The 23,913-nt window shown below is 52.4% G+C and overlaps 1 protein-coding gene across 1 annotated transcript; it reads right to left on the bottom strand.

The window, feature by feature from the left end:
* Window positions 1-4,551: 4,551 nt before the first annotated feature.
* IFT27 (intraflagellar transport 27) lies at window positions 4,552-23,614 on the bottom strand. Its single transcript, XM_060165420.1, has 7 exons — window positions 23,194-23,614; window positions 16,285-16,364; window positions 15,898-15,957; window positions 14,235-14,294; window positions 12,132-12,249; window positions 11,109-11,218; window positions 4,552-4,788 (listed from the first exon to the last, which is right to left on the bottom strand). The coding sequence occupies exons 1-7, from the start codon at window positions 23,225-23,227 to the stop codon at window positions 4,690-4,692; spliced, it is 561 nt and encodes a 186-aa protein (XP_060021403.1). The 5' UTR covers window positions 23,228-23,614; the 3' UTR covers window positions 4,552-4,689.
* Window positions 23,615-23,913: the final 299 nt, after the last annotated feature.

The raw sequence follows: 23,913 nt of genomic DNA, 5'->3' as shown, positions 1-23,913 counted from the left end.
ACACGATAATATGTAAGGTTGATGCTGTCATCCCCATTTGATAACAGGGAAGCTGGTGCTGGCCATCAGAGAGGGTGAGTGCCTTGCCTGGAGACACACAGCAGCAATTCTAATTCCATTCTTCTGACGTGAAACCATTGCTTTTTCCACTAAACCCCAGATGCTTCTAGAGGGCCAATAAGGAGTATCTGATGTGGTTCTTGCCTGCTAGGAACTGACACTGTCTTTGCTCTCCTGGTCGCTTGCCACCATGCTCCATTCTGGAGTCATCCCCTCTGTCCCTAGGACAGTTACGTAAAGGCTTCCGCGAAAATGCACTTTCTCCCCCGTCACATCACAGGGAAAACTCAGACACTGGCTGTTCGGTACTTTCTCCTAATGAATCTTCCCAGTCCTCTTGCCTTGTTAGGATGGAAACGAGCTCTTCGTGGCTGTCCTCTTCATATTGATCAGCTCTGCTTACTGGCAGAGCAAGAGTGAGCGGGCATCGTATAATATCATAAAATCCACCGAGGGCTGGCAAGCCCAAGGTCTTCATCCCGGCTCCATCACTAACAATTTGCAACCCAAAGAAGTCCCTCTCTCTGTGTTTTCTCTGTCTCTAAAGTAAATAAAGGATAACGTGTTTTAAAAAAAGAAATCAGTTGGTGTTCTGAGGAAAAGGGTGGGGTGGGGGAGAAGACAATTCTAAATTGGGCTGAAAATACAAAGTTTTTGTTAATGCTGGAGACGGGTGAAGCCTTGTCTCCACATCTTCCCCGTCAGCTCTCAGCCGGAATACTGGGACGTCTCTGAACTGGTCTCCTTAATCTCCAAGCACCTCCTCTCCCACTGCCTCCACCGATTTCCCCCCAGGCTGATCTTTCTAAAGCGGAAATCCAGGTGAGTCACCTCTGTTAAAACCCTTAAAGTTTCCCATTTCTTTCTGGAAAAAGTCCAGCTTCTCTGGTCTATGTACCCAAACCTCCATGCTCTTGTTTTGCCTTCTCTCCAACCTCTCACCAGCTGGGTACCCCTCACTCCTCACCCAGTGCTTAACGCACAGTTCCTCAAGGGGGACCCTGCTTCATGCCTCAGGGCCTTTGCACGTGGAATGCTTTTCCCTGGTTGACACTGGGTGTTTCCCTGCGAGGTCCCTGGAAACCCTTCTTACCTGTGAGACTTGAGCTCCTTGACGGCACAGCCTCAGCCATCCTGATATGCAGCAGGGCCCCTGCACCGAGATGGACCCAGGGATGGGATTGGCAGGTGCAAAACCAAAAGCTTCTCTCAGAATCAAAAACTCCTCCAAGAGATCTGGGTTAGCATGATTCTCAGCTCCCATCCTGAGCTCCACTGAATCTGCTCTGACTGCCATCCCAGTTCGGGACAGGAAACTTCTAATTTGCAGTATACCATTTTAAAATACACATTTTAGCACCAGAATGCATGTATTTTAGCTACAGCAGGTAGCTTCCAGCTCTCTGAGTCTCCTCGCAGAAGACCATCTAACCAAGGCAACTTTCCCAGTCATGGAAAACTAAGGGCTGGTGCTCATGGCAAAAACAGTGTCAGGGTGAACCGCTGGGCCCAGGACACCCCCCTGGGGCTGCGTCACATGCCATCCACACCTGAATGGGGAACTCTTCTGGGGTGGGACCCCAACAAAGAACTCAGCCTGTAAAGTGCCTGAGGGCCCATGTTGGAACTGGGGTCTATATTTCTAAGCGACCACTCCAAAACGCGATGGGCCCCGCTGTGTTCCCACACTCCCACTCACCCAGGCTTCTCTGCCCTCTTGGTGGGTGAACCCAAGTGATGTCAGCAGGCAGCAAAAGGTACCGCAGAAGGCTCGGCTTCACAGAGCCAGGGAGTGACCAGAAAGAGGCCAGGCCCCTGCCTCAGATCATTCCTCGCAGAAGGAAGGAAACCGTGGAGGACAGGGAATGTCCCAAAGACATTCCGGAGAAGCGCTCAGCAGGAGAAGCGCTCAGCTCCTGTGCTCGTCCACAGCAGTGGGGGACCCTGGCGCCTATGCTTTTGGGGTTCCACTGGGGTTTATTTTTTTTGCAGTGCGCGGGCCTCTCACTGTTGTGGCCTCTTCCGTTGCGGAGCACAGGCTCCGGACGCGCAGGCTCAGCGGCCATGGCTCACGGGCCCAGCCACTCTGCGGCATGTGGGATCTTCCCGGACCGGGGCACGAACCCGTGTCCCCTGCATCGGCAGGCGGACTCTCAAGCACTGCGCCACCAGGGAAGCCCTCCACTGGGGTTTAGAAGTGAAGTGTTGGCTCATCTTTCTCTTCTGTGGCTTGTAGGTGATTCTAGGGCAGGGACTGAGTCCCATCCATCTCCAGATCCCCCAAAAGTCCATGCACGCAACTCAGACCCAGTGCCAGCCGCCAGGTAGAGAAAGTGGAAGGCGGGCTTTCCACTTCTGAGGGGCCTATGAAATCAACCACACCGAGAGGGGCCAGACATTCTGCCCTCTCAGATCTTGCTGAAATGTCCCCTTCTCAGGGGTATCCTTTCTAACCTCCCTATTTCATACTGCTACCCCCTCCCTGGCACACCCTCTGCACGCCCTGCTCTGTTACCATCCATCAGACCCCTGGATTTCCCTAAGTGAACCTCTTTCCCGCCCCATTAGAATGTAAGCACCCTGAGGGTAGGGATTTTTGTTTTACTCTCCAAGTCCCCATTTCCCAGAACAGGGACCGACACTTTGCCTTCAGCGTCTCACCCTCTGTGTGGGTCCCCACGTTAGCCCCCTGGGGGCCATGAACAGCGGAGGTGGGAGCACCTGCTCCCCCTGCTGGTGGCGCAGGCTTCTGCCCCCCCCCCCGGAGGGAGCCAGGCACAAGGCTAGGGGATGCGTGCCAAGCTCCCCCAAGGACGCCCTCAACACCCTGTCCCTGCAGTTGGCACCAGGCTCCTGCAGCTCTGCGAGCATGCAGCTGGGGAGCAAGGTGCCAGCCTCCTCCTCTCGGCCGTCTCTCTTAGGAGGATTCTCCTGGGGTCTCCAGTGCCTGGTTCTGCGGGTGGGGCCGGAGAGGGAGTGGTACCCATCCACCAACACTGTCCACCCTCACTCCCCCTCCTCTTGACCACTCCATCTTCTTACATAAACAGCAAAGAGCAAGGAGTGGAGAGGCGAGGCACCTCCAGGATGCCCCGGGGAAGGTGTCTGGCCCCAGCCTTTTGTGATCTCTTTAGGAAGTGGGTTTCTTAGCATCTCTTTGGCCACAGCCTTGGGTCCCGGTAACCAATTCTGGGGCAACTGGAAATGTCCCCTCCGTGTCTCCTTGGTTGTTTACTGTAGATCTTCCCTCCCGGAACACGGGCCCAGAGACCCACAGCTTGACGTGACCAGTGCCTAGGAAAATGCCCGGCAAATTGCAGGCCCCAATCTTCCGAAAGAAATGACCCACTGGGAAGATGGCTGTGGCTACAGTGAGTTTGTGTTGAGAAGTAACAGGAGGGGGGATGGGAGGGGCCTGAGGTGGTCGATACGTGGCCGATGCCCTTCACGTGTTATCTCACTTCTCACAGTGACCTCGAGGGGCAACCGAGCCACCACCTCCACTTCCTCCCGGCCAAGCTCAGGCGGACGCAGGGAGGCGGCGGTTGCGGGCCGGGCTCTGGCGTCCATGATCCTGACTCTGGTTCCTCAGTTGTAAAAGTGGGACGGCGACACTCCACGTTGTAAGGGTTAAATTAGCTAATACGTGTAACGTGCTCAGCTCATGTAGAGACATGGCAGGTCATAAACAGGAACCAGAGTTAATTTCCATTATGACTGCTATCACTGGGACAGACCCAGAATCTGCCTACCGCCAAAGCCAGCACCCTGCACGGCACCCCCACTCCCACCAAGAGGGCGACTGAAAGAGGGTGATGACCCTCTGGGGCCCTGGAGCTGAAAGAAGCCGAGACCCCCGGGTGAGGGTGACAGTCAATGCCAGACCTCGGCCTGCAGCCCTGATGTAAGGGGCGACGAGGAACCTCTACGGGTCTTCAATCAGGGGAGTGAAATGATGAAAGTGCTGTTTTAGGAAGATTAATCTGGCAGCAGAGACGGGATGGAAAACAGTCAAGCTCAGTGCAAAGAATTATGACCGCTTCCCGGCTTGCTGAGAGGAGGGTCATTAAAGGAGTGGCCTCGTTCTTGGCTCCCTGGGTGCCAAGCTCAGGGTTCCCGGCAGCTGGGAGGCGCTGGGTCTGTAGCAAGAAGAGGCGCCCAGGGCAGCCGGCAGGGGGCACTGTTTTTGCCAGGGACAGCAGCCATCACCAGGGAGCTCTGGCTGAGGAGCAGGGTGGACAGCGGGACAGGCAGCAAAGTCCAATCTGCTAGAATAAGGAGGGGGCCATCAGCCCCCTGGCCACGTGGCAGATTCCAAGCTGAGCACCTCGACTACGGCATGGGGTGGGCTCTTGCGGGGAGGTCCTTCGGGGAGGGCAGGACACCCACTGTCACAGGCACCAGCTCCCACCACTGGAGGCTGCTCTGGAAGCAGCAGCCAAAGTGTAAAGGGGCACCAGGGCTGCCCCGACCAAGAGCGGAATGAGCTGCTGCTTCTCCATTTTGCTCATTTTATTTAAAGCTGTCACGATAGATTGGAAGGGCTCAGGCCACTCTATCTTCTCCCATCTCCCGAGGAGACGGAGCCCGCGGCCAGGTTCCAGCGCGGGGAATGGTCCAGCCAGCCCCTCACACCAGCGCCTGGAAAACCTCCAGCTTCTCCCGGTACAGGTGGTGAAACTGCTTGGCCAGGTAGTGGAAGGGGGCTTTGCAGTTTTCCATCTCCTTCTGGAGAGACAAATTGAAGAAGTCGGTTGGTTTTAGGACTGTCACAGAGAGCTGGCATCGCCCGCTCTTCCCTCCTGCCAGGTGCTCCGCCCTCTGCCCCAACTTCTCCTTCCCACCACCCCCACCACTCAGGGCAGCTACTACCATTCCTCCCATTTTACAAGAAGGAAACTGAGACGTGGAGAGGTTAAGGTCACGTGCCGAAAGCCACACACTTGCCCGTGATGGAGCTGGGTCTGAACCTAGACCTGTTCCTGCAGAGCCTGTACTTTTAGCCACTCTCACTCTGTGTGTGACAGGATGTTAAAATGAGACTCTTTCTTGCTTAGTTTTGACTGAGGCCCCAAAGGTCAAAGCAAAACAACCGATGGCAAGGACCTCCACACTCTGGAGGGAGGAGCAGATGGGATGGAGGTCGGGGAGCGCTGTGGCACTTCCCCCAGGATGCGGGTGCTTCTCCCTCATCCTGAGGTCAGTGGGAGGGTCCCAAGAGGAAGCCTGCAGCCCGGGGACTCAGGCCAGTGCTGGACCCGGGCCTGGGAAGCATCAGGGTGAGGCTGGGGTTGGCTGTCTGGATGGCCAAGCAGGAGAGTGCAGACTGGGGATGGCCTGCAATGCCTCCTCTGTCAAACTGGGGCTGCAGCAACGCTTCCCTGGACCAGCGGCGGGCCCAGTGGAAGCCCAGCCTGGAGCTGTCTTAAAGGGACTCCGCGGGGACAGCCTCCAGGAGGGTGATGGGTCCCAACAAGAATGGACGGCCTGGAATTGAGATCACAGGAAAGGTGAGGAGGTGTCCTAGCCTGAGGAGGTGTCACCTGTGAGGTGGAAGCCGCAGGTGAGAAAGCGCCCCTGATGGGCACAGGGAGGGCATCTCTGACACCTGGCAAGTCCAGAGGGGCCACAGCAGGTCCCAACAGAAGTGAGCTGGTGGGGAAGCACAGGTCCAGAAACACAGATGCAGCAGTCTGGCCCTGCTTCCCACAGCAGGCTCAGGAGGCGAAGCTGACTTTACGAATTTTGACAGTCACTCAGGACTGGGCATTTTAATAAGTGAAATAATGAATAATTTTGTGACTAAAGGTGACCAAAGGATGTTTTTATTATCTGAGAGAGATCAGAAAAGTTCTGGAACTTGCCCTAGGTTTTCTCCATCTGGTAGGAAGAACCAGCCCTATAGGGTGAGCCTGACAGGCTCTGGGAGAAAGAAGATGGTACCCTCTCCACTTAGCTATCGTTTCTCACTCTCTATGTGCGCATCCACGGGTATTTTAAATTTTTTTAAAGAAATAAGTTGGCAGAAGAAAGCACCCACTACTTTCAAGACAGTAGCTCAAACTATGAATGCACAAGAACCTGTGTGTACGGATTTTCAAACAATCCGTAGCTGGTGGCCAAAGTGCAGCCTTGATAAGAGGTAATGAAGTATCCCCAACAAAACGGAAGGATTTCCAAACCAAAGGATGGAACGAAGTCGTCAAGCTCAGTGCCTTTGTTTTATAGACAGCAGTCTGGGGCCCAGGGGTGCAGTGGCCCAGCTGTTTTACGCAGAGCCCAGTCTAGAATTCAGATGCCCCAAATTTGAGAAGAGCAGCCTTTTCACTCTGCCAGCTGGGGTGACAGAAGCGCGCAAAAGGAAACCAGTTCCTGCAGAAAGTTACCGGACTTCCTGTCCCCAGGGTGGAGGAGAGAAGTCACCAAGAGCAGAACCAGAGGCGGCAGTGCTGAGAGGGTGCTGAGAAATGAGAGGACAGCTGGTGGCCCAGACGAGTGTCTATACTCAACTCATGACTGCCAAGGACCGGAAGGCTGTCACTCTTCAGCAGGACATAAGAAGAATAACTCAGTTATATTTGCAAGACACTTTTGACTGTACAGAGCATAACGTCCTAGGCTACGCCAAAGTCAAATAGCAAAACGTTACGTCAGTTGCAAGTATAGTTAAGCATTGAATGGGAAGAGAATGAGGACTGCAAGGCACATGCACAAGGATTTCTAACTGAGTCTGAAAGCTCTTGAAAGCCAGATCTTCGGAGAACGCAACATAAGAAGTAGGGAATTCAATGGAGGCAAGTCTCTTTATACACATGGAGTGCTCCTGAAATAGCAGATGTAAACAGAACCGTTTTCCAAATGCATTAGGAGGGCTTGCTAATGATAGGAATGCTTTTGTTAAATGATGAATCATAATCTTGCTGACATCGTTTGACAGCTGTAGAGTAGGTCTGCTCTGCGTGAAGAATCTTCAGAGCGGGCTCAGACTAGTGCTTAATCTGGCCTAGAATTCTGCCCCTGAGACTCCCAAAGTAGGCTCTGTGGGAGGCCAGAGCCCCTTCTAGAAGGTTATCAAGCTGGACAGGCTGGCCTGTGTTCTAGTTCTGGTTCCACTGCTCATTAGCTGGGCAACCAGGGAAAGCAACACAGTCTGAGCCTGTTTGTCATCAGTGAGATACGGATAGCAGCAGGACTGCTGGAAGCCTAAATAGATAATGTGTGCAAGACACTTAGCACACAGTAGGTGCTCAACAAACCTCAGTTCCCTTCCCCTCACCTTCCTGCAAGGGAAGCCATCCCTATGGATCTTCCCTGAACTCGCTTTTATTTAATACTGTCCAACTTCTTGCAGTAATAAACAATGCGTTTTAACTGCTGTTTGAAGAAATGCTCTTAAATCTTTTTGGTGTGAAAATGCCAAATATTGAGGGGTGTTAGAAAGTCAAAGAGAAACCACAAAGACCTCGAATAGCCAAAGTAATCCTGAAAGAGAACAAAGTTGGAGGCATCACATTTTTTGATTTCAAACCCTATTACAAAGCTATAATAATCAAAACAATACGGTCCTGGCATAAAAACAGACACGAAGACCGATGGAACAGAATTGAGAGCCCAGAAATAATTGCCCCACATATACGGTCATCTAATATTTGACAGTGGAGTCAGGAATACTCAACGGAGAAAAGATAATCTCTTCAATAAATGGTGCTGGGAAAACTGGATATTCACATGCAAAAGGATGACACTGGATTCCTATTTTACACCTCCCAGAAATTAACTCAAAATGGATTAAACAGTTGAACTTAAGACCTGAAACCAAAAAAACTCCTAGAAGAAAACATTGGGAAAAAGATCCTTGTCAGTAGTTTTGGCAATAATTTTATGAATATGACAACAAAAGCACAAGCAACAAAAGCATAAATCAATAAGTGGGACTACACCAACCAGAAAGCTTCTGCACAGCAAGGGAAACCATCAACAAAATGAAAAGGCAACCTGCAGAATGAGAGAAAATATTTGCAAACCACACATCTGATAAGGGGTTGATATCCAAAACATACAAGGAATTTGTGCAACTCAACAGCAAAAACACAAATACTCTGATTAAAAAATGGGCAAAGGACGAATAACAGATATTTTTACAAAGAAGATACTTGAACGGCCAACAAGTACCTGAAAAGGTACTCAAAATTATTAACCGTCAGGGAAATGCAAATCAACCACAATGAGATGTCACCTCACACCTGTGAGGATGGCGATCATCAAAAAGACAAGAGGTAAGTGTTGGTAAGGATGTGGAGAAAAGGGAACCCTTGTGCACTGTTGGTGGGTATGAAAATTGGTGCAGCCACTATGGAAAACAGTATGGAGCTTCCTCAAAAATTAAAAATAGAGCTGCCACATGATCCGGCAATCCCACTTCTGAGTGTGTAACCAAAGGAAACGAAGTCACTTCCTTGGAGAGAGAGCTGCATCCCCATCTTCACTGCCAAGAGAATAGTCATGACAGTAGTCAAGACATGGAAACAACCTGAGTGTACACTGATGAATGAATGGATAGAGACAATGTGGTACACACACACACACACACACACACATGAATACTATTCAGCCATAAAAAAGATGGAAATCCTGCCACTTGTGACGACGTGGATGAACCCTGAGGATATTATGTTAAGTGAAACAAGCCAGCCGAGAAAGATAAATAGTGTTATGTTCTCACTTATGTGTGGAATCTAACAAAAAACAAACTCAGAAACAGAGAGTAGACTGGTGGTTGCCAGGGGCGGTGGGGACGGGGGTGGGAGAAACGGGTGAAAGTGGTCAAAGGGTACAAAACCTCCAGTTTAAAAATGAGTATGTTCTGGGGACGGAATTATAAAGAAAAAAGAAAGTCAAATGGCCATGTAGGTACCTCCTTTAGGTCTGCAGGACAATTATGGCCGCATTTAGAAAGAGAGGAGGAGATGGGCTTGGTGTCAGGACTTGGCTGCGTTTCAAATGGCATTTGGTTATATCTCCTTTTTAATTACAGCTTTCTTAACCGAGCTGCCGGGTGGTGCTTAGTCGCCCCCATCAACTCAGGGGGCGACTAGTTAACCTGCACAGTTAATACCAAGTGCTTAACTGCAGCCTCGTCAGACATCATTTATACCCTCCCGTTTCAATCGTGTAGTGGCAAACACCTAACCAGAGTTTAAACATGCAGCCCAGTGGCCTTTGGTGATGGAAGTGTTGGGAGTGGGTGTTAATTTCTGAGTTCCGTCAAGAGTTCCAGGGAACGTGGATATTGGGGTAAGGAGGCAACTTCATAAATGTGAATGGAGGAGGACGGAATAGGAAGATAATGTTTGCTGTGGGTGGTACAGCTCACTGCTTTGCTCAAAGGTGTCCTGCACAAGAGATGGGCAACCCTCTATATAGTAAAAACCTGCTAATTGGAACTTCACTAATTTAGCATTTGTGATCGTTGGACCAGAGGCAAAACTGACATTTATCTCTGCACAATCTAGGAATACAAGGATTTAGTGAGTAATAATAGCATAAATGAGATTACTAGAGGGAATATTTATATTTAAAAAAGCTAACATTGACTGAGCATTTCCGATGCCTCAGACCTCCTGCTAAGTGCTTTTATAGTCACCATCTGACTTAATTCCCATATCTATTACTCAATGAGGGATATATTCTACTATCCCCACTTTATAGGTGAGGAAACTGAGGCACCAACAGGTTAAGTAACACCCCGAGCGGCCCACAGCTAGTCCCGCTATTCACCATCGGAGGTCAGAGCACCTGCCTGCACTCGCTGCTTTCCCTAAGGAAACATGCCGCTTTGAGGGGGTTTAAGAAATTCACGTCCATACGGCAACTGAATAGCAGCATTTGTCAAATTTCACAGATGCGACAACAAGGGTGCCTGTAGCTTAAGGAGAGTTTGAGTAGAAAACGGCCTCAGGGCTATTCGTTAAGTAGCCCACTGACTCTCTGGGAGGACCAAGGCATCAGTCGGGGCCGGAGGCCACGAGGCCAGGAATGAAGTCCACGTTACCACCATGGACGTTTCAGGCTGCGCCGGACGTGGCAAGTCTCCCCAGCGACCCCAGGAGGGGGCACTGCAGTTGGCACCTTGGTCCCTGCTGGCTCTGAAGTGGGCGTTTCTGGGCGGCTCCCACGGGGGGGTGTCTTCTCTTGACCCCCATCCATAGCAGCACACGAGTGTTTCTGATTGGTGGAGCCTGGGTCACGCCCCTTCCATAGTAGCACACGAGTGTTTCTGATTGGTGGAGCCTGGGTCACGCCCCTTCCATAGTAGCACACGAGTGTTTCTGATTGGTGGAGCCTGGGTCACGTGCCTGCACCCTGGCTGCAGGGAGGTTGGGACCTCAGAACTCCCCACATAGGAGGGAGCTTCCCACAGTACTGTGAACACGCCCAAATCATGCTTATCGGGTACTGAAGGGGCCGGGAACAAATCCCTCTGACCGTCCCCCTTCCCAAGGGCTCTTGCTGAATATACCAGAGACACTCTATGGCCTGGTGTCACCCTGGGGCTGCGGCACGGTGGGGGCAGGGAGCACGGGAACCAGAAGTCAGGGATCCTAGTCCTGGCTCAGCCCTTCGTAAGTCAACGTGACTCACGGGCCAGTCACTTCACCCCAACACTAAGTGGGGAATGGGGGCCAGCTCCTGGATCATGGGGCTGATTCTGAGAGTCTATGAAATAGTGTGCCAACAACACTGTAACCCAAGATGTCTCATGCCCACATCAAGTGTCCCTGTAACTGAACACAACACACTTGTGTTTCTTCCTAATTGAGATGCAGCTTTTCCCAGGGCCGGCTGGCTGGCTGAGCTGCTTGTTCGTAACCCACGAGTGACTCCTGCTATACTGAGAAGAGATCTTGGGCTAAGGGTGTAAACATCAGCTCCAAATCAGGCTCTGCATATGGTGGACTAACAACTCGATGCATGGGAGGTCATGTGAGAAACCGCTTCCAGCCGAGGTCTGCTCCAGACTTGGCTACGGTGCAGGCGGAAATACTTACCACGGATGTTTCAAAACATTCCAGGCCTTGGCCCAGTGCCCATGCCCGGGTCTGGGCCGACTCCACCACTCGCCTGCTGGCCAGGTCTGTCTTGTTCCCCACCAGTACACCTGCTCGAGAGAAACAATCGGAGCGTCGCATTTAACCGTGGCCGTCTGGGAGGACAGCTGGAGAGATAAAAGAGCAAGCAGCCTAATTCTGAGGTGTGTAAAACCTCATCTGAGAGAGGCTCCCTGATCCGAGGTGATGAGCACGACCGGAGACCCCGCACCGGCCCCCGAGGGCCGCAGCGGAGCGGGAGGCCGGCACTTTGCACCTGCAGCTTTCGCTCAGCCCCTCTGCTAGACCTCCTGGGTACCTGTCCGCCTCCTCTCCCTAAGGCTGCAAACCGTGAAGGCGAGGACCAAACTGATGTGAGCATTTGCGATCACTTCTAGCACATGGAGCAAACTTTCAAAACGGTCATTAACGCTAATCTGAGGGCTGGGCTCAGAGTCAGGCATTCAGAGGTAATTTGGTTCTGTTGCCAGCTGCATCCGCTGCGGCTAATTTTTGAGCCTGTCTCTGGAGATCGCTTTCCCTGGTCTTTAATGAGGAGAATTTGTTGATCTCACATAGGGATGAAAAATAAACTGATTGAGAGCATTCAGAAGTGAAAACGGGCCTTGCATGTTTACTGGTGCCCCACATACAGGAGAAAATGAGGACTGCTTCCCTGGGGTTAGCTTTCCGGAAATAACAACTCATATTCCTATCACAGCACCTTCCCACTTATTATCTTGAGTCACCCCATAACCCTGCCGGGGGGCGTCAGCAGGCCCATTTTATAGACTCACAGAGGTGGGGCAACTCACTGAGGTTCCCGTGGTTGCTGAGGCAGAGTCAGGGTACGGTCTAGACCATCACACTCAAAGACCAGGGCACCCTTTCTCTGCACCCACAGCCATTTCTGCAGTGACCTTGTGCTCTTGAACTTGAAGGTCAGAGGTGCTGCTGGCAACCCCGGATGCCTGCAGGTCGTACCTGGGAGGGTGGCTCCTGGCATCTGTGACCGAGCCTTCTCCAGCCACTTGCTGCAGTTGGTGAAGGACTGCTCGTTGGTCACGTCGTAGACGAGACACAAGACGTTGGGACTCTCCCACTGTGCAAGGGGGACAGGATGGGGACACGTCACTGACAGCGAAAGTGACTTCTAGACGGGGAGGAAATGTGGCCTTCTAAGGGAAGGGACACGTGGGCAGAGGGAAGTGAAAAATTCTAAAGGAGATGTGAATCAGAACCGAGCCACACTCACAGAAGAAAAGGATTCACCCACAGGAATGAATGGGAGGGCTGGGCGAAGTGGCGGGGAAGGCCTAGGTCTGGGATGGTGACGGTGAGGGTGAGAGCTCGCATCCGTGCCGGGCGTTTTCTGGGCATCATCGTGAAACCTCCCAACTTTGCAGGGCTGGTCTGAAGACCCCTACTGTGTAGCTGAAGAAACTGAGTTCAGAGAGGGTAACTGACTTGCCCACGTCACACGGGCTTTAAACACCAGGGTGGGGCTGAGGCTTTTCTCTACCCAGAAACGCTTTGCCTGCCCCGGTTCCATTAACTCATTCTTCTACTCATTCTCATAGAGGGCCCACTATTATGCAAGGTGACATGTTTTCTGCTTTGCAGGCCTGAAAGAGCATCGTTTTTTCATTAGCCACTCACTGCAAGCTGGTTTGCTTACATTTTCCTAATAAGGGCCGGCTTTTCAAAAGGCAAAGGGCACTTCCTGCTTCTCCTGCAGTGTATCAGCCCTAATCCAAACCAGACCAGCAACTGCACAGGGTTCGCTGTCCCAATGAAGAACCAGTGCTATGCTCGCAGGGGCTGGCGCCTTCAGGGGCTGCTCAGACCCCTGGGCCATCCTGCTGCCTGGCACAGGGCCGCGGGGCAGCCCTGATAGGCTGTGAGGCTAGTCCTGGTGCGTGTGACTCTTGGCGATGCCCCGGTCTCTGGGGACCCCCATCCTGCACAATTAGAGGCTGGTTCATCTCTGGGGTGTTGTCACCTCCCAGGGTGTGAGGGAGAATCCTTTTCCCTCCAGCTGTCCTTGGAAGGCCAGCCCAGAACTGGCTCTGGAGGCCTCACCCTCCTGCCCCTGAGGCAACACTGCCTCCCCTCCTGGACGTGCCCAGGATGGGAGGAGCTTGGATTAAATTGATGATCCCTTCACACCTTCACTCCACAGACTACAGAGCTCTAGCTAGAGTCACACTGACCACCCCTGTGCACATGCAGGAGAGACCTCCTTCCTCCAGGCCCCAGTGAGGGGACCCAGCATGGGCAGCGTGTGACCCTGACTTGTCCAGACACATCATCTCTTCCGTGGGGCAGCGCCGGACAGCGTACAAGGGAGCCGCGTGGGAAAACACCAAGAACTGATGTGTGAGGCCAGCCCTGTGTGAAATTACCATCATTAGATCTATTTCTCTTAGGCGAAAAAAAAGGGTGGCAGCAAACAGTTTCTATTAAAATGTAGCTGTTCTTGGAAAGGCAGGGGAGGGCTCTGGAGACCTCAAACCTTCTAAGTAGCTCACTGGCCCACATTAGCGGAACCGTTACCTTGGAATGTACAGCAAGCTGGATCCTAAGAGGAAGGCTGCGCGGGCTGGAGGAGCCTGGGGCAGCAGCAGGGGCAGGTCCCAGAGCAATCCTAGGTGGGACCAGGGGGTGGGCTGGGAAGCTAAGCCTCACTGTGGGGCCTCTAGGGCACCCCCTAGCGGGGAAGGAAATCTTTGCTCCAGACCCAGGAGGCGGAGGAGGGCTGAAAGAACACCCCCAGGAGGGGGTTGCTCCAGAGAAGGGAGGCCCCGGAGTGGGGGGCTGCGAGGACCGAGGTGCACAGCTCTGGTGCATTGGGAGTCAGCCATTCCAGGGCCGGGGGGGAAGCAATCACGAATCACATGCAAGAGCTGCTCCTACCTGCCAAGGGGCCACCGACCCCAAGGCTGGGAGGAATGCCCCTTACAGGATGTTGCCATGGTAGCTTCTCCTGGTGGCTGTAGTGAAGTGAAATTCCTGTGAGGGCATTGTTAAGGGGCAAACCTTTGGCGGGAGGTGGTGGTGATAGGAAAAAGACTGAATGCTACTTGCCAGTTTATCCAGCATTTCAGAAAACAGCTCCTTGCCGGCCGAGTCAAGAATGAAGAGTTCCTGGAATCAGAAAGACAGGTCCCAGGAAAGCCTGCACGTGGGGAAACCCCTGTCGGCAAATCCCCGCTAGGACTCCCGGCGCACCTTCGGGGTGACACACGCATGCGCACGTGCACACACATTTGTCTTTTGTCCGAGGCACGAGGAAGACGGTGGGAGGAGGAGCAACGGTTTCCCACCCCAACTGGCTCTTTCTGGGCGGCATCTCACCCCTCCTAACCCCGAGTGCAAAAACACCAGGAACAAGCCGACTTCCCACCTGGCAGAACAGAATGCTAGACAGGCTGACAAGTGCTCTGTTTTCCAAAAGGGCATTCTGCACTTTGTTAACGAAATTGATTTTCAAATCTTAAAACGATCCTTTTTAAAGGAGGTCACCGAGGAGGCCTGGGGAGGGCATTTGAAGTAGGACAGTCTGTCATGGCTCTGGGTGGCTGCGGTGTGATTCTAGCAGAGGGCACAGGATGACCCTTCCTGCCCGTGTCCGAACCTTCACCGGCCCAGGTGAGAGCCCCTCCCCAATGCTGCCATTCCAGGAAGTCTCCCCTAAGTTCCCCGTTAATTTGCTGCTGGCTCGGGCCTCTGGCTCATGCTGTCTGAAGGTCAGCGACCTCCTCTGCTTTGCACATTGGCTGTCGGTGCATTCATCTTACCCCTTCTCACTGTATCCAGGGTACTTAAAATTGCTTTTTGCTCATGGACCTCTTGAAGAATCTAGCAATTCTCAAGGCTTCTCTCCAGAAAAGCACATGCAAACCTAGCATCTTGCAATTCAATTTCAAGGGTCGAGCCTTCCCACACAGGGACCCAGGTTAGGAACCTCAATACTCGGTAAGTTCTGAGGGTAAGACCCAGAGCCCAGTCTTCCTCACGTCTTCTTCCTCATCCCTTCCATACAATGCTTCCCGTGTTCCCCCCAGCCTGTTCCTGAATGCTCAGACAAGTCTAGGCCAAGTCCTGGCACTTTCAGGTAGCTAGTCAGACATGAGTGGGTCTTGCCCCATCCCGGACGGGGTCATCTTTCCCTCCCCAACCTGGACACTAGTGATCAGAACCCACCCAGAGATCCTCCCTCTTCTAGTCAAGGACCACCAGCCTTATCAGGACCAAGCAAGATAAACCTACCAGCACAGGTCGGTGCAGGTGCACCAAGACCTAAAAGGTGCCTCAAGGTAACCTGGGGTTAATTATGCCGTATTTGTAATACATCAGCATTGTGGTTTGGGTGCTCGTGCGCAAGCGCCTGTGCACTAGGAGAAAAGTTACGGGACCTAAAGCTGTCAATCAACTTGTCAGTCAAATGACGCAGGACACAGGGAGGGACCACCACTCTCAAAAGCCCAACCCTACCCCACTGCAGGCTGCTTCTGGTTTCCAGACAGCCCACTCTCATTCGTTCTTGGGAGTGTACTCCTGCTCTGCTTAAGAAACCTCTTAGTACTTAAAACCATTCTATGTCTCTCGACTGAAATCTCTCCCTTGAGAAGGCAAGAACTGAGGAAATCACTGCCCTGGTGACAGCACTGCCTCACTCCGTGACCACGGAGCCCTCGGGCGCAGCTGGGGCAGCACTGAGCCCCCTTGGGGCGAGGGCACCACTCACCACACTGTCCCCTGTGTCAGGGACTGGCACCGTCTTCACCACCAGATCCACCCCTGTTGTCTGTGGAGGAAAAGGGAGAACACGCACGTCAGGGCTCCCAAGGGGATGCATGTCTCCGGCTCAAGTGTCTGTGCTCTGGACTCACTTCTGGTGTGGAAGTCAGAGACGCCCTAGTCTCGTCCAACCCCCTGCCCACGAGCGAGCTGTACACGGTGACCAGCCAACCACTGGCCAGTCTGCTCCACACACTGCCCCGTGCCCCGTGGCTTATGGCCATATGGTCAGGCCTCTTAGGGCTTCTTAAGGACATTTGGAAAGTCACTGCCCCAGGGTTATCTGATCACTTGTCTTTAAGCCTCCACCAGGCCTATGATGCCCACATCTCACCAGGGTGTAGTTCTTCTGGAAATGGGCTCCGTCGCTGCGGAAGATCTGGGCCAGGGCGGTCTTGCCCACGGTTGGGTCTCCTGTGAGATCAGAGTAGAAGAAAAACACCACTTTCATCCTAAGCTGACTGGAGGCTCTCCCATTCCAGAACACTGGTCTAGAAACCGAAAACCTCAATGAGTTCTCAGGGAAAAGGTGATTGATTCTCATGGGAACTTGCTCCGGGGTCGCTGGCAGGGCAGCGGGTCTGTGAGACCGATCTTCCAAACCCATGATGGCCAGTCTCTTTTCTTCCGGGCTAATCCTTTCATCTACAGAAGCCCACCCAGAAGGTAACAGAACTGAAGGAGGGCTTCTGAGCATTGGAAACAGAACTGACACTCTTCCACTGAAACACACCCGACGGGGAAAACCTGTCCCTTTCAAACTTGAAATTACTTTGAAGCCTTGAAGGTAAGGAAGTGTGATCAGGTACAGACTTACAGGTTCAGCTCTCTAATGGAACCACTTTGAGTTTACAGCGTCCATCCTGAGAATCCTGCATACTTTTCTGGGGTGGGGGGGAGAGGGGGAGAGTTGGGTGGGTTTCTACATTTAGGAGAAACAAAACGTCAGGGGCTACATTTGCCATCCTGAAGCCCATTTCCAAGTGACATTTTCCACCTCCACCTCCTGGTAACCCATCTGCGACCACTGCGGGCCCATCTTCCCAGGGCCTCTCCTCTAAGTCTATCGGCAACAGCCACTGGTTCCTCTAAGCCCGTCTCATACCTACCGGCTCCATCTCCTCGGCTTTCCTGTTAGTGGAGAGCCCCATAAACTGGTACCTGGAAACTAAAGATCTATGTCACAGTTTCAAGTCTGAGACCTGGACCTTTCACAAGGTGGTCAGGGGCAATTTACTCTGGGGTTCCTCCCGGGCCCCCAAGGGTGCTGGAGGCTCTCCGTGCCCATCCTTAATTCTCCTGCACCCTCCCCACATCCCCACCGGTGGCTCTGCATGGCTTCCTTTGATACCACACTGTGTTCATCTGCAAGACCTTTTCCACCTTGAGAGTCTCACGCTGATTCTCCCTCCATCACCCAGCGCCCTGGCAGAACACCTGTCTGCTGCTTTCTCACCCCCTTGATCCTCAGCAAAATCACCACGCTCGCATCCTTCTGCCTTGCGTCCCTCGATGCAATCGTCTCACCTTCACCCCGTTTTACAGGCGGCTTCAACTCGCCTCTTTACTTGACTCCTCGATAGCCTGCCGCCCTGTTCACTTTTCAGTTTTGACTTTTCTCACCTATAATTTTCTCTTGGGAGACAATTATTTGCCTACTCGTGGCATTTCATTTCACGTTAACTCCTCCAGGTCTGAGTGAGCTAGTCAGGTCTTGCTTTTCTCTTTGCCTCTGTCATGGACCCATTCATACAATCTCATTCGCTCCTTCCCAGCCCCCAGGTCCCAGCCTCCACCCCCTGCCCCCCCGGGGACTATCATTAACCTCATTTGACAGATGAAGATACTGAGGCTCAGAGAAGTCGGGTAACCTGCCTCGGATTCCAACATGGCCCTCTCTCCGCCAGATCCCACTCCTCTCCTCGAGCTCAGGGACCCTTCTGACCCATTTCTAACACTGCCCCTGCAGGTCTTCATCCCCGCAGCCTTCCGGGACACCGGGGGGGTGGGGAACGTGGGCTGGGCTTTCACTGGGTACCCATCCATCTCAGGGCAATCAGAGCACATCTTGTGCAATGACTGCATCCACCCTCCCGACTTCAATTTTGCTTCTGAATCCGGTTGGAAGTTGGCTCTTCCCGCTTGTGAAATTCCCTACAGATTTGTTCCGGTTAATTTCATAACTCTTGCTTCCGACTGTCAGTCAGAGTCACCCACACTCGTGGAAAACCTCCTGTGTCGGCTGAGGAGGGATCTGAGTGAGCCCAGGAAGGCGAGACCACTGATAAAACACATCTGCAGGGCAACAAGATGACAAGTGCAAATTCAAAGAGCACAAGCTGAGAATCGAGGCGTCTGAGGGTGCGGGGAGGAGAGAAGCTGATGAGGGCTTTCGTCAGCGGGGAGGACTTCCCTGGAGAAGGCTGAGCCCAGGGGTGACGGCGGGGGGGGGGGTGCTCTGCTTGCTGGAGAGGGTACCATCTGCAAGGGCACGATGCGAGGTCACCTGCGACCTCATAGTCGCCAAGCCCGGGGGTTTTTCCTCAGCTCTCACGCTCCCCAATGCCTCTGAAGCAGCATCCCGCCCCCGGCAGCCCTCCGGCCCCGGGGACCCTGCACCGGCCTGGTCCTCCGGCTGCTCTGCCTGCCTCCCAGATGTGGACACTCCTGTGGGCCTGGCCTTGGTCCTCTGTTCCCATCTACTCGGTCCCACTTACTCTCGTTACCTCGACCGTCACTTCTCGTGCCAGGATCCCTCTCCCAAGCTTTGTGTTTCCCACACCCTATGGGTGTTTCCACTGGAACGTCAGGCTTCCCACCGGATCTCAGTGCCCACAGCCAGGCTGGGTCCCGAGCAGTCTCGCCCATTTATCTTCCTTGTTCTCTTCACCACTCTCGATGTCCCCAGACTTCACCCACGGTCACCTCCGAAGGCTCCTTTTCCTTCCTCCCAAGTCCAGTCAGCCTCTTCTTTCCTTACATCATTCTCTGTGTCTCCAGCCCGCATCTCCTTTGTTGTCATGACCAACGCTGCCCTAGTTGCCTCCAACTTCAACCTGGGCTCCTGTCTCAGCCCCGAACCCACCCATCCATGCTCTGCCTTGTGACGCTGGAGCTGGGACTCTGCACACGTTTCTCTTTTGCCAGGGATTTCCCGTCAGGCTCTGCCGATGTGAGTTCCAGAGTAAGGCTGGAAGGCTGGGGGCGGGGGGGGGGGACTTGCTCCTTCCCCTTGGCTTTGCTGTTTCTCTTAGTGTTATCCTACTGATGGCCTTGACCCAGCAGCAAAGGCTAGTCGCTGCCTCCAACTGGGTTTTGTGTTTTTGCACTTCTGGACCAGCCTCAGAGACACCAGCATCAGCGGGCAGCGTCCCCTTCTCAGAGATCTGCGGCTCAGCTCCCAGCACCCTCCTGCGCTTTGAGGTTCTGACAACCTGCCCTTTTCCCTCTCGTCCCGCAGCCCTGGGATGAGGCTCCTTCCTGCAGTTACTCTCCGTGCTGCCTTACTGTCCCCTTTGGTCTTTCCAGTCCTCCAGTACCTGTTTAATGAACACCCCACACTAAATCCTCACTGTCGAGATACCTGTGTAGTTTCAGCTTTTTGCCTGGACCCTGCCTCGTGTAGCACTTGGTACCAGGAGTGGCCTCAAGACACAGACCCTCAGGATGGTCTGGAATTGGTTTGGCGGTTTCTCACCCTAAACATGGGGCTGTGCTCCTGGCCAGTGGGCAATAGGTCCTAGTGATGGGTGGCACGTGCTGGCATCACACACTGGGTACCACCCCAGCCAGGCAGTGCCCCCTCCTCAGAGGTCTGGATCCCAGCCCAGGGTTGGGGGAGGTTCTTCTTCAAGCTTCTGACAACCTGACTGCCACCCACCAATTCTGTGTCATCACAGTGTTGTCTTCTGGCTTTTTCAGTTCTCTGACACACGCTGAACCAATTCCATATATTAAACTCTCTCTGTTGAAATGCCTGATGTATTTTCTGTTTTCTTGACTAGGTCTGGACTGAAAACACCTCCCAACTGGCCCTCTCTCCTTTTTGTTTTTCTCCCTGCTCTAATCCACCCTGAGCTTGGCATCAACAGACAGATCTTCATAAGACAGTGCTTTCCTCCGGTGACGCTCTCACACACAGCCTGTCAAAGGATTCTTTCCGCCGTACGCCCCTCCCCACCTTCCGACTCTGTCTCTGACTATCCCTTACACAAAATCTGGGCTCTACAGTCCTGTTCTCTTGATCCCTGAAAATTCCTCGAAGATAACCTCCTTTCAGGTCACCCTAATCCAAATCCTAATCCTGCCCAGTCTCTGCCAGGCAAAGCTCCAACATGGCCTTCCTGCCCAGCCTCTGAAGGTCGTTTCTCGCTCCTTTGTCTTTACCTGCATGGCGAGTGCAGGTCAATGCTGGTGGCACGAGACTTGACATCAGAGCAGCCCTCCAGGGAGCCAGGTTTATCATCCCCATGTATGTCAAGAGGCAGTAAGTACAGCATGGCACTCAGGGCACAGACTACAGCTCCATCGCTTATGAGCTGTATGACCTTGGGTCAGTAATCTCTCTGGGCCTCAGTTGCCACATCTACAAGATGGGGATAACAGCTTCTATCTCATAGAATTGTTATGAGGATTTAATGAGTTAACATGTACAGTGCCTGATATATATTAAGTAATATTTACGTGATTTGGAAGCACATAAAATATAGATAAATGTTAAGTGTTGTTTTCTCTCCATCTGAATCAGAACAACTAGCAGCTGTGCCTTGAGGTATTTCTCTGGGATCAAAGGGCATTCGATTCCTGTTTCTTGCGTTATAAGCTATTATGCACAGCTCAGCACTTCCTTGAGTGCGGGGGCTGGCCGGGTTCACCCTTGTGCTCCCAGTGCACCTTGTGTGGCAACTCACGCATGCTAGGTGCTCAGTAACTATGTGGACTGAATAAGCACTTGAATTATCAGGTCCCTCGGTGACTAGTCATGTGAGAGAAAAAAGGCAGATTGACTCCATTTTAGACAGTCGGGGGACTTCCCTGGTGGCGCAGCGGTTAAGAGTTGCGCTCCCAATGCAGGGGGCCCGGGTTCAATCCCTGGTCAGGGAACTTGATGCCACGTGCATGCCACAACCAAGAATTCACATGCCACAACTAAGGAGCCGGTGATCCACGACTAAGGAGCACACGTGCCGCAACTAAGGAGCCCACAAGCCGCAACTAAGGAGCACACCTGCTGCCACTAAGACCTGGCACAACCAAATAAATAAATTAAATAAATATTTTTTAAAATGTGGTGTTTGTTTTAAAAAATGAGATAAAATAAAGAGTTGGCCAGTGAGGGGGCCTGTGTGGTGAGGGTGGGGTGAAGAATGAGGCTTTGATGGGTGGTGGAGGTAGGGCTGTGTGCAGTGATTCATTCTGCTGAGGTCTTTTGGCCCCTGAAAACTTCCAAGAGGAGATAGATACCCTTGAGGCCTCAAAAGGAGGCTTCAGATGGAGGGCTAGGTTGGAGTTCAGGAATGACTTCCCAGGCAGTGGATGAAATCAGGTAAAACTAGTACCTGAGGGTGTGGGTATAAAGAAGGGCAAGGAGTCTCAAGTTGAGGCCTGAGGATGGTAGAGTGTGGGGCTAAGAACAAAGCCCTGGAAATCATATCACCTGAATCTAGATCCCAGCTCAGCCAAATCCAGCTGTGTGACCCAGGGCAAGTGTCCTAACCTCTCTGGGTCTCAGCTGCCCCATCTGTAGAGGAGAATGACAATAATCCTGACCACACAGGGTTGTTGAGATGACCCGTGGTGAGGGTCTAGCACAGTGCTGACACATAGATGGTGCTCAGTAAGTCAGCCTCGTGATGGGAGTTGATTTAAAAAAGAAATAGGAGAAAGAATAGTCAGAGAGAGAGGCCCATTTAGAAAAAAAAAAAATCTAACTTCAGAGAAAAACGATCCCACCTTATCCATGAGGAAACTGAGGCTCAGAGAAGTGCTTTGTCCAAGAGGACACCGCCAATCTGAGGAACAGCAGAATTAATTTTGTTACACAATACTGCCCCCACTGGTGCTCTGGAAACTAGAGACTGCTCTTGAGAACCACTAATTTCTTTTGCTCAGTATGATACGATTGACTATGGTCAGTCAACTTTCTGTGTGACCCTTTTATTTCCAAATTGGAAAAGTCATTAAAAATACCATCCTTTTTGGTCTGGAAGAGAGGAATCAAAACAAGGGATCTCTTTTTCCTCTGCATAATTTCTCACTGCTTCTTTCCTGAACTGGTCAGATAAACCCAGAAAGGTCACAAGTTTCCACAGTAACACAAGTTAAGAATTTTGGAGGTAGGAAGTTAGGAATTTTAGGCCGATCTCGGGGTTGAAATCCTGCCTATGACCTTCCTTCGCTAGGGGGTGACCTTGGGCAAGAGACTTCACCTCAGTGCCTCGGTAAAGTCAGAACAATCCGGCACTTACCCCAGGGTGCTACCTACTGTGACAGGATTAAATGAAATGCACGAGCCTGACAAGCAGTAAGGACTCAGGAAAGTACATCTGTGCTCTGTGGTCCCAGGTCCATAATGCAGGCAAATGTTTTTCTAAATGAGCAGTGTGCATGCCACACAGGCATTCATTCGACAAATATTTATTGAGTACTTACTATGTTCTACATATATGTTCTGGGTGCTTGGGATGTATCAGTCAGCAAAACAAACATTCCCACTTTTGGGGGATTCAACACTTATGTCCTCCTGACCATGAGGCAGCACTGTAACTTTGGATCTTAAAGTCAACAACACATAGCTTTTTGTAAACTCTGGTCAACTGTACATTACTGTCTCCTATCCCTGTCTGCATAAGACTGGGGTCAGGAAAAAAATCCCATAAGTAAAGACCACCAAAGTCACTGATGCCTAACTTTGGGGTACAGCACCTGGTTTAGTTGAAGCGCTTATGGTGTGCTTAGCCTCATTTTCTTAACAAGTCTACTCCTTCTGAGTACAGCTCTAATTGGTGACGGTGGTCTCAGAGTATGACAGGGAGTGAAGGAAGCCACCTGGAGCTACAAATGTGCTCTGGAAGATAATTCTTCCACGCCTAATGAAATTTACTCTATCAGTAATTGCATTAACTCGCCTTTGCGAGACAGAAAGGGAAGGAGGGTAGACGATTTACGTGAACAAAAGCTCTCGACAATTTATGAAGTCTCTGGACTCCGGAGACTGTATTCACCCGCAAGTTTTCAGACTCACCTGCCAGGATGCATTTGGCTGCCAGCTTCACCATGGTAACCAACCACCTCCACGGACCAGACAGAAGAGCGGCTGCTGGAGGCGTTGGTGGCCCTGCCTGGGAAGGGGAGTGGGGAGGGCTAGCGCTCAAGGGGCCTGTGGCCGCGGTGGGGACAAGGACAATGGGGCCTGGACCCTCCGGACAGCCCACGGGGAGGATATCGGGCGCTAGGGTCGCAGCGGGGCTCACAGGAGCGCCAGATGGGGCCAGGTTCAAGGCCTCAGAAGGCAGCCTGGAAGGTGCCAGCGAGGCGATGCGGCTCTCGTACTCGGCCCAGCCCCTGGCAGTGCGGTCCGGGAATAGTGACCCAGCAACCCTCCAGCCGCAAGCACGGAGACAGATGCGCTCTCCAGGAAACCATAGCCCGCCTGCCCCGCCTCCTCATCGTCGTCCTCCTCCTCGTTGACCGTCGATTGGCTGCCATCAAAAGCTCCCACCCCGAAGGCTCACGGAGACCAGTGGGAGGAGGGGGCGCGGCTAACAACATTTCCTCGCAGGATAATTCGTAGTAGTATCTGCTCTTCAAGCTTATCTCGCTTGACTAATAGTTGTAGGAGATGTCAATCATCTCCGCCTCCCGCCCCCGCACAGCCTGAAAGTTCAGGGAAAAGCAGTTCCAACGTCGTGTATCCAGAGGCGGTGTTAAAAGAAGCTTTCTGATTGGCCAGAGACTGGCTTGG

Source organism: Lagenorhynchus albirostris, chromosome 11, assembly GCF_949774975.1.
Source record: "Lagenorhynchus albirostris chromosome 11, mLagAlb1.1, whole genome shotgun sequence".
Classification (NCBI taxonomy): Eukaryota; Metazoa; Chordata; class Mammalia; order Artiodactyla; family Delphinidae; genus Lagenorhynchus; species Lagenorhynchus albirostris.
This window is presented reverse-complemented; position numbering and strand designations above follow the sequence as displayed.